Source organism: Lipophrys pholis, assembly GCF_963383615.2.
Source record: "Lipophrys pholis genome assembly, chromosome: 23".
NCBI classification, from domain to species: Eukaryota; Metazoa; Chordata; class Actinopteri; order Blenniiformes; family Blenniidae; genus Lipophrys; species Lipophrys pholis.
The window spans coordinates 3,726,114-3,736,370 of record NC_137645.1 but is presented as its reverse complement, the minus strand read 5'-3'; the positions used below and the strand labels follow the sequence as shown (position 1 = coordinate 3,736,370).

Here is a 10,257-nt window from a genome sequence, read left to right as displayed (position 1 = left end):
CATTCACTCAGAAAAATGTGAATTTCTTTTTAGATGTGTTAAAAATGTTGAATTAATTCTCAATAACATAGAACATTCTCTATTTGTGACTCAATGAAGGACACAAAAGTTTATACTCATTTTCATGTGACCTCCTTAAAAGCCTGACAAAGCAGATTTTTGTTTGTTTTGTTTTCAGTGGGGTTACAGGGTGAGGGGGCGGTGCCTGTGTGAAGCCCCGCCCCCCCTGCGGCCCAGACTTGTTGTGAAGTTGGAGGAGTCGGAGGTCATTGGTGAAAATGCTGCTGCAAAGGACGAGCTGGATGCTGATGGTCGGAGTTGCTGCTGCTGCAGGTCGGAAACGTCAATGAAAACTTCTCTCGCTGAGACACTGTCATGTTTAATATTCTAAAAGTTGTATTTAAGTTCGATAACTTTATCTAACTCACATTTTTTCATGATTTATTATTTTAAAAACAAGTAACTAAGAGAACATCACAGATGGGTGTTGACCTGTTGATCACATTAAATTGAACAAGTCAAGGTGGAAGTATAAGTGACAATATTATTTAACAATAATATTAATTTCCTTAGAGTGGAAAAAGTTTTTAGCGTGTTTTTTGGAACATGTTTTTCACGAACTGAAACTTCGTGTGTGTGTGTGTGTGTGTGTGTGTGTGCTCAGTGTTTGTGGAGCAGCATGAGGCTGACTCCCTCCTCCACAGGCGGCGGCGAGCCAACAGCGGCTTCCTGGAGGAGCTGAAACAAGGAAACTTGGAGCGCGAATGTATCGAAGAGATCTGTGACTACGAGGAGGCTCGAGAGGTGTTCGAAGACGACGGCAAAACCGTAAACACAAAACAATTCTCTAAAAAAATACTGATGAAAAAAATACAAATCTTTCACTTTCTCCATGGATATAAAACGAGAAAAACATTTATTACAAATTTATTTTTGTATTTTTATTCAACCAGAGGCAGTTCTGGCTGACTTATGAGGGTAAGTACCTTTTATTTACTTGATTTAATTCATCCTTGTGAGACTGTTCATAAGCAAGTTTTTCTGAGTTGTGTTTTGTATTTGAGCAGGGTCGGGTGTGGGACTGATTCACTGATTCTTCGTGACATTTTCTACTAAATAATGTGATAAAATCAAGAAGCTAAAAGGCTAGTCCCACTAGTGCTGTAATACCACTTTAAACCAGCAGATGGCGGTGTGAGTCACTCCACCTATTTTTCCTGCACTCAGTCAAAAAAAACAATGAAAGTAGGTCATCACTGCCCCCCAGTGGTGAAAAATAGACACTGTACCTTCAAATGGCTGAGGTTTTGAAGGTGAGCGTGCTGTTCTGAGCGTTTCTCTGCTGTCAGGTCGCGACCCCTGTCAGGTGAACCCATGTCTTAACAATGGCACCTGTGCTTACATCGGCTCGTCCTACGAATGTCAATGCCTGGAAGGATTTGAAGGTCGACACTGTCAGACCGGTAAAGGATATCTTTAATCGGATCGGAGAGGTTTATTCTACATATTTATCAGCCAATGCATCCACTAACTTATTTGCTCATTTATTTGTTAACTAGTGTTCGAGGACTCCCTGAAGTGTCTCTACCAGAACGGATTGTGTGAGCATTTTTGTGACGGCTCTGGACCACGACGTCGATGTTTCTGCGCCGACGGTTACCAGCTGGGAGAAGACGGACGGCAGTGCACTGCCACAGGTAACAAAGATTTTTTAGGATGTAGCATCATTCAATAAGTAGATGTCAAGACATTTTATTATTGTTTACCTTCTTTCTTTTTTTCTTTACATTGCAGTGGAGTTTCCATGCGGTCAGTTGCCGCCGCCGGAGACTCAGACGGACCAGAGTGTTGTGTTAGATCCCCGGGTGGTCGGAGCAAACCACTGCCCCAAAGGAGAGTGTCCATGGCAGGTAACAGCCGAGAGCAGGGCGCCCCCTGCAGGCTGCACACGGTAGCATCTTACTCGTTTCTCTGTGCTGAGTTCAGGTGCTGCTGCAGTTAAACGGAAAGAGCCACTGTGGTGGCGCTCTGATCCACCCTGACTGGGTCATCACCGCCGCCCACTGTCTCCAAGGCAACAACCCCCTGGACCTCACCGTGGTGGCAGGTAAACTCATGAAACCTATATCTCAACATCATTCAATCATTTTTATTTTGAAACCGGTATTTGCAATTTTACTGATTTTAGAAGTTTCTATAAACATTCTGTTGTAGATTTTCTTCTTATTCAGTTCTTTTATTACATAAATAGTTTATTGTGCACAGTTTTTGCTTTGTATTAAAGCATTTTGGTCATAACTTTTTAATTTATTGAGACTTTAAATTGTGATTTTTTTTCCCCTTCTTTTTTTACTCTGATCTTCGCGTCACCAGGCGAGGTGAACCTGGACATGGACGATGGGACAGAGCAGAGAATCCCCGTTACCATGGTGATGCTCCATGAGAATTACACGAGGTTGTCGGGCGACAGTGACTTGGGCCTGGTGCGGCTGCAGCACGCGGTCAACCTGAGCCGCAGCGCTCTGCCCGTGTGTCTGCCCACCAGAGACTTTATCGAGCGCGAGCTGCTGCTGGCCCGTTACCACGCCATCTCCGGCTGGGGCCGCCGGACGTCCGGCGGGAACGACGGCGACGTGGCGGTGTTGACATCTCCCTCCCTCCGCAGGATGTCGGTGCCCCTCATGTCGAACACGGATTGTGCCAGGTGGTCTCAGCTCAAGATCACAGACAACATGCTGTGCGCTGGATACCCGGACGGGCAGCAGGAGAGTTGCCGCGGCGATGACGGCAGCCCGCTGGTCACCACTTTTGGCTCCACCAACTTTCTGACGGGTGTGGTCGGCTGGGGGCGGGGCTGCGCTCATAAGGGTTACTATGGTGTGTACGCCAACATGGCAAAGTTTGTGGACTGGGTGGACGGCGTCCTGAAGAGCAACCCGAATGCGACGCCGCCGCCGATGCTGGAACAAGCGCACATTTAAAGTCATGCTTTTCAAAACAAATCTTTAGGCTTTAATTATAGGATTGTACTTTCTGTAAATCATCGACTTTCATTTACAAATCTTAAATAAATGATTTTTACTGAAAACGGTGTTTCATATCCCTCATTCCCTTTTATTTTGAAGAGTAAAATCGGAATTTTTTTTTTTATTTATAAAAATGTTTATGACTATTTACATGACAATCTGGAGGCAAACATCTACTGAGCATGTGCAGTGTCCTAATGCAACAACGGTCTATAACAACAGATAATTTGACCCCAATTGCAGGATTTTTGCACACACCTATGAAAAAAGGTCAGTTAATTTCCAAATATGTTCCTACTCTAAAATGTCCTGCAAAATTATTTCCAGTTGGATGTTTTTCTCTTGGATTATCATTGAGTTCGGACCACTCGGCCTCCTGAGATCTGATTGGCTGCTGTCCAACGAACCTGTTTGAGTGTAAATAGTGAGGTCACAGTAGAAAAATCCCAGTTTACCGTAAATGCCCCCCTCCTTTCTCTCTCTTACATCCCACCACGCTCCTCCCACGCCGTCTTGCTTGTGTTTAAATCAGGTTGACAGTGAGCAGACTCCTGGTACTGCTGCAGGAGGAACTCTCAAATCCTCAGTTCACCACCAAACACAAATCTCAGGAACTTTATTTAGAAAGCGGCTCCAGTTCCAGGGTTCGGGTTGAGACTTCAGTCGGTGGCGTCGCCTCTGTGTCCTTGAATACGACTGTTCATCTTCCAGTTTGTGTCGACGTTAGCTCACGTCAACAAGAACGTCTCGTTCAGGAGAAAGAAGGTGGCAGCATCGGAAAGCTTTGAGCTGCACAATCTGATCAGATTCTTCATGACAGGAATACTCTCAACGTGTTCCTGAAGTAACAAGAATGAGGCTAACTTCAACTCCAGTGTGGCCAATCATTTCAACTTTCAGTATCTCTGATAGAGATTAAAAAATGACCTCTGAGGAACACAACCGCTTTGTTGCAGAGTTATTGTGTGGAATTATTGTGTCTGAACAAACACTATCTCATCACTTCATCCTTGAAGCCATAAAAACCTGATATGATAACAACATGAACTCAAAATATTCCTGAGAAAGTACGAAACACAACCTCACACTGGTTCCGTTTGAAACGACATTCTCCAGGACTTCACGATCACCCGTGACCAGCTGGAGACCAGAAACAACACGAATACTGACTGAAGATATTCTGACCTTTTCTTCCTGCAGCTGACAAGAACCAAGGTAGTGCTGGACATGATGTTTCACACTTCATGAGAAAGTGAAGAATTCTGGAGCAAGTGGTAAATAAAGACTTCAGACCAATCACACAATAGTTGAGGCAAAGCAGATAGAAAAGACGGTCTGAACATGAACAGTTGTTCAGGTTGTATTTCACTCAGAGCGAAGCTACTCCATCTTAAAATGCACTCTAGTTGAGGTTTCACATAAAAAAACTGCATGCGCTCAAAGTTTCAAAAAAAAAAAAAGGAAACATATGAGCTCTGGGCCTGCAGCAGTGCACTCTGGGAGTTGCAGTTCAGTTATGTTGGAGCAGATAAGCCCCGCCCACCCCTCCCGAAGGTCACTGCCCTCCCTGCCTCCCCTCCTGTCTGCCCTATCTCCACAGTGAGACTCCATTACTCCCACTCAGACACACCGAGAGTTTTTCCAGGCGAGCTGGCCTCCGTCCTTCATCCGACATGTTGTGGAGTCTACCAGCGTCTGTCAGCGTTCTGTTGCTGCACCTGACCGCCGCTCATGGTACGTTTGAGTCCCGTCCTCCGACCGCAATGAGGTGATGAGTGTGTGTGTGTGTGTGTGTGTGTGTGTGTGTGTGTGTGTGTGTGTGTGTGAGAGTGTGTGTGTGTGTGTGCGTGCGTGTGTGATGTCAACATGTGATGTCACTGACAGCTGGAATACTTCAACATGTGAAGATTTGAGCGCCATCACCAATGTCGCCAACATGAGTTAATCCTGTTTGACTGAAATACACATTGGCAACAAAACAACTTTCAAGATCTGTCACTTCTTTCTATCTTTTGTTACGTTACAATACTGAGGAGCTCCTGCTACAGATGTTTGACGCTTCTGAATCTTCTCATTCGTCAACCTAAAATAGGTTCATTATTCCTTTAGTTTGTTCAGATGTATTTTGCTTTTGCCTTTTTGGGCAAGTAGGTTTTTAAAACATACCTTTGACATGTTTCAACGGCGTCCTGACTCCCTCCTGAGGACGGTCGTTAAGACTGCACCTTCAAACGTCTGAAAAATAACAGAAATATATATAAACCGTTTTTTTCTACACAGAAGGAGATTGTAGATCAGCTTTAATTAGCAGTTATGAGGATTTAATGTCAAATCTTAACCACTTGATTTGTAGAGACTTGATGCTCACCCGACTTGCTATTTGCTGTTGGAGTAGCTTTGTCCCCCGGTTAGATCTTTTTTTCCAGCAGCATCTTCAGGTCATTTTTGCAAGTCGGACTGCAGTTGTGAACCCGATATACTGTAGAAGACAAATGATCAAATCAGCCCAGTGTGAGACATAATGCAGCCAACCAGCAGGAGCTTCAGTTCCTGCTGGAGAACCACCGAGCTGTTGGCGTAGGTTTACATGACCAGATGAGAGATCGACTCCTTAAAGATAGGTTCTTCCAGGTGGTGGAGTGATTCATTCATCCCCACATGAGGATCATAATCTTCCACTTGAAGGCCTGAACAACTTAGAGTCAGGTAGAAGAAGAGCAGCTAGAGTTTCATCACTCAAGGAAACGTGGCAGTCTTGAAGCACTTCCTCTGACTCAGTCCGTATGGCTCCTCCAGGAGTTTGGTGTGTATGAACATGGATCGTGTTTCCCTAAACTCTGCAACATATTGTCATAAAGCTTCTAACTCTTGTGCTGAACTGCATTCAACGACTCAAACACACTTATTTCACGTTGAATTAGCAAACAAGCGCAACAATCCTTTGACCTTTTATGAAATTGGTTGACAAAAAAAAAAGTCCACACGGATCCACCTTGTTGTTTTTTAAAATTCAAACCAACTTCTCACATTTCTCCTCCCTCGCCAGTTTTCTTGGACGGCCCGGCGGCCAATCAGGTGCTGTTGCGGCAGAGAAGAGCCAACAGCTTCCTGGAGGAGATGAAGCAAGGCAACAAGGAGAGGGAGTGCATGGAAGAGCGCTGCGACTGGGAGGAGGCGCGAGAGATCTTTGAAAATGTGGAGAAGACGGTACTGATGGCTTGCAGCCGAGAAGTGAAACACTGCTGATAACATGGAGAAACATTTTCTCAGTCCAAGTTCAATCTAAGAAATAGAGGTGTGGTTTGTCTGAACACTCAAACAATCAAACTCTCTTTTTTTTTCCAGGATGAATTTTGGGCCATATATGTTGGTAAGGCAAAAATAAACTTCTGCTATTTTGAACACCTCATAAAGAAACACAAATATTTGACTTTCTGAGGAAAATGCAAGAAATTCTGGGAACACAATGTGACTCATTCTTAACTTCAAGCTCATTCTTAACTTCAACTGCAAGACAGTCCTTCACCAAATAGAGCCCCCACTGTGACTCTGTTTCATGCATCCTGCAGATGGCGATGCGTGCGTGTCAAGACCCTGTGCTCATAACGGACTCTGTAAGGACGGGATCGGCACATATACCTGCTTTTGTCAAGAGGGTTACCAAGGCTTCAACTGTGAAATAGGTCTGAATTTGGTCGATATAATTTCAGATTTCCTCCCATGTACTCTCCTGAAACACATCCGGTCCGAGTTTAGGTACCACACCATGGTACCAGTAATGACACTGATGCCAAACGAGTAAAAACTACTCAAAAAGAGGAGTGAAAAATGTTTTTTGTAACTGGCTTTGCTAAGGAGTAGTTCTTGTCGCCCCTCCAGTGCACAATTAAGAGTGAAGCAGCCAACTCTGATCATCCCAATGGACAGAATAGCTTCTTTGCATTGATTCTCTTTCCCTTCTTATTGACAGTTTCCATCTCTTTACAGTTATTCCTGAACTCTGTGAGAACAAAAATGGCGGGTGCGAGCACTTTTGCAACGTGGTCCAGGGAAACATTATATGCTCCTGTGCCGACGGCTACTTCCTGGCATCAGACGACAAGTCATGCGAGTCAAACGGTAAGAGGGGCAACAAATGTAAAAAGTCCAGCAAAGTCTTTCTCGTGTTCAAATTTTGACCTTTGAACTTGACACCAACTCCTGCAGAGAAATTTAAATGTGGCGCTTTAATCACCGGAGCCACCCGGACTGTTTTCCGATATGAGCGGAAGAATACCACAGAGGAAAACGTCGCCATGGGGAACGCCAGCGAGGTGAACGCCAGCGAGGTGAACGCCAGCGAGGTGAACACCATGTTGAACACCATGGAGCTGAACAACTCCACCGAGCAGCAGGACGACCCAACCCAGATTCCGCTGGACTCACTATTTCTGAACAGAAGCATCACTTTCACTGAATTTTTTGAAGAAAAAATCGTCCCTCAAATGGCGGGAATGACTCGAATTGTCAACGGAGAGGACTGTCCACCAGGAGAGTGTCCATGGCAGGTAGAGACACCGTGTGGAAACATACTGATCACATATTATTGTCCAGGTGGCTGAGAGCATCTTCAAATAGATCACTGGCCAACAAAGAACAGAAGGTCTCCCGTCAAATTAGAAGACATTTGCTTTCAAAATCAATATACAAAATAGACATTGCTTCAGAAAGTAAAACACCTTTCTTCAGAATAAAAACCTCCCTACGAACAGAGGAACTTGGGGGAAAAAAAAAAAAAAAAGGAGATACCTCATTTCAAAATTGTATTTATCGAAAAAAAAAAAAAAAAAAAGGAAAAACTTTAGAACCGAAGACTTCACTTCAAATTAGAATTCCTGCTTTTGAAAAAGTGTGACATCACTTCCTGTTTGTCCTCGCAGGCTCTCCTCCTGAACGAGGACAACCAAGGATTCTGTGGAGGAACCATCCTCAACGAGTACATCATCCTGACCGCTGCCCACTGCATGAACCATTCCCGCTACATCTACGTCAAACTCGGTCCGTCATCATGAGCCAATCATGAGCCTGCGTGAGCTGGTCTGAAGCACAATTTTAGAGCTAATGATCAGTTTTCCCGTTTCCAGGTGAGTTCGACACGTTAGTGCAGGACGGAAATGAAGTCTCGTACCAGGTGGAGTTTATCGTCACCCACAACAAGTACAAACCGGAAACCTACCACAACGACATTGCTCTCCTCAAACTGGCCAAACCCATCAAGTTCACCCGGTACATCCTCCCGGCGTGCATACCGGAACAAGAGTTTGCTGAAAAGGTGAACCAACTCAAACCTGAGCCACAGACCTCAGTGTTGTTTGTTTGGAGTTCAGGGTTCCAATGGTGACAACTGTTTCCACATGACCTTTCTCAGGTGTTGATGAAGGAGCCGGACGGGATGGTCAGTGGCTTTGGTCGCCTCGGCGAGGGTCGACAGCCTTCCACCATCTTGCAGCGCCTCACGATTCCCTTTGTGGACCGTCAAACCTGCATCGAGTCCACGCAGCTGCGAATCTCTACCCGCATGTTCTGCGCTGGCTACGACACCACCGCCAAGGACGCCTGTCAGGGCGACAGTGGTGGGCCGCACGTCACGCGCTACCGCGACACGTACTTTGTGACCGGCATCGTGAGCTGGGGCGAAGGGTGCGCACGCCAAGGCAAATATGGCGTCTACACACAAGTGTCCAAGTACATCCGCTGGATCCGCGAAGGCATCGACAAGCTGATACCCAAAATGCCGAGTGGCGGCAGGCTGAGGAGACACCATGGCGCCATCAAGAGGCTCTACTTATGAATCAGCTGAGATGTACCCGTTTGTCCTTCTTGTGTAATCATTAAGATGCTTTGAGAGTCAATAACCACTGATGGGAGTCGTTTTGCGAATCAGGGTCCGTTACACTTCAGAATAAAAGACCTCCCTTCAAATCAAGACTTTGCTTTCGGATAAAAAGGACCTCCCTTCAAAATAAAACACATTACCTTACCTTAATATACCACTTCAGAATCAACTCATCCAAATTATAGGTCCTTCCTTGCTCATGTGGAATTGTTTGGTTTTCGCCAGTGAAGTGCCGCAGAAAGTGCTGCAGAAATAAAATCGAATTGAACCAAAATGAACCTTATGTCTATATGCTCGGAGCAGTGGGCTGCCACAGTATTGTGCCCAGGGAGCAGATGGGGTCAAGGGTCCAGCTCAGTGAGCCACAGTGGTGACCTGTCAGCAGTGGGATTCTTTTTATGCCCAAAATAAAACACAAATGTAGTTTAAAATAGAAAAGAATGCCTCAGAATAAAAGACCATCCCTCTTTAAAAGAAAAGCAAATATCATAGAATCGAAACTCCAATTAAATAAAATTACCACTTTTCAAAAGCTTTGGAAAAATAGACTTCAAATGAGAAAACTTCAATTCAAATATAAGACCTGAAATACACCAACTTCTACCTGAAAATAAATCCCCTTGTCAGCCAAAATTAAAAGTTTCATCAAAGCGGGGTAGCACAGCCCAAACTGACATACGAGAGTCAGTAGTTCAGATTCACAGTGACAGCTTAAGGTGTTCCTCATGGATCGCACCTGGGTTCTTTACATTTTTAATTCAGAATTGTTGTTTTTCTTTTAGTTTCTTTGCTCCCTGATGTGTTGCTGTGTCTTTAACCTCTTTTCAGCTTCCATCCTCACTGCAATATGTTTCAGCTTTCTGCCTCAAATTAAAATTGATAGTCAAACTTAACTGACGTAAATTGATGCTTCCTGATTAAAGATGTGAAATATTGATTGAGTCCATATTGTGAGTCTTTTCAAAACTGACACCAAGCACAAGAACAAACATTTTCTATGACTGACACGTTTTGGTCTTTCAATTTGTTTTCTTTCTTCACAGTTGCACTGAAAAAGTTATATTGAAATCCAAATTGTCTTCATGTTTCTTTACAAAATGTTGAAGATAAAACAATCCGCAGCCTGTTTATGGCATTTAGTGATCGATCTGAGAGACTGAAGTCCTTGTTTACCTGAAGTAAACAAGCTGTGAGGGAGTCAGAGGGGGAACCGGTTGACGTTTGGTGAGTTTGGGAACAGACCAGAGTCCAAAGTGAGGACGAGGACACACACACACACACACACACACACACACACACACACACACACACACACACACACACACACACACACACACACACACACACACACACACA

General features: G+C 44.6%; 1 protein-coding gene across 1 annotated transcript; it reads left to right on the top strand.

The window, feature by feature from the left end:
- Nucleotides 1-264: 264 nt before the first annotated feature.
- LOC308127580 (uncharacterized protein) lies at nucleotides 265-9,837 on the top strand. The gene is made up of 17 exons (XM_080492711.1): nucleotides 265-333; nucleotides 665-828; nucleotides 954-978; nucleotides 1,350-1,463; nucleotides 1,560-1,697; nucleotides 1,795-1,910; nucleotides 1,987-2,107; nucleotides 2,374-2,971; nucleotides 4,627-4,760; nucleotides 6,073-6,233; nucleotides 6,372-6,396; nucleotides 6,596-6,709; nucleotides 7,014-7,145; nucleotides 7,233-7,573; nucleotides 7,946-8,063; nucleotides 8,150-8,337; nucleotides 8,434-9,837. The coding sequence occupies exons 1-17, from the start codon at nucleotides 279-281 to the stop codon at nucleotides 8,854-8,856; spliced, it is 2,967 nt and encodes a 988-aa protein (XP_080348837.1). The 5' UTR covers nucleotides 265-278; the 3' UTR covers nucleotides 8,857-9,837.
- Nucleotides 9,838-10,257: the final 420 nt, after the last annotated feature.

Coding starts and splice junctions, on each gene's coding strand:
- LOC308127580 (XM_080492711.1), top strand. CDS start 279: ATGCTGCTGCAAAGGACGAGCTGGATGCTGATGGTCGGAGTTGCTGCT. Junction 1,911..1,986: donor AAGGAGAGTGTCCATGGCAG/GTAACAGCCGAG, acceptor TGCTGAGTTCAG/GTGCTGCTGCAGTTAAACGG. Junction 8,338..8,433: donor AACAAGAGTTTGCTGAAAAG/GTGAACCAACTC, acceptor GACCTTTCTCAG/GTGTTGATGAAGGAGCCGGA.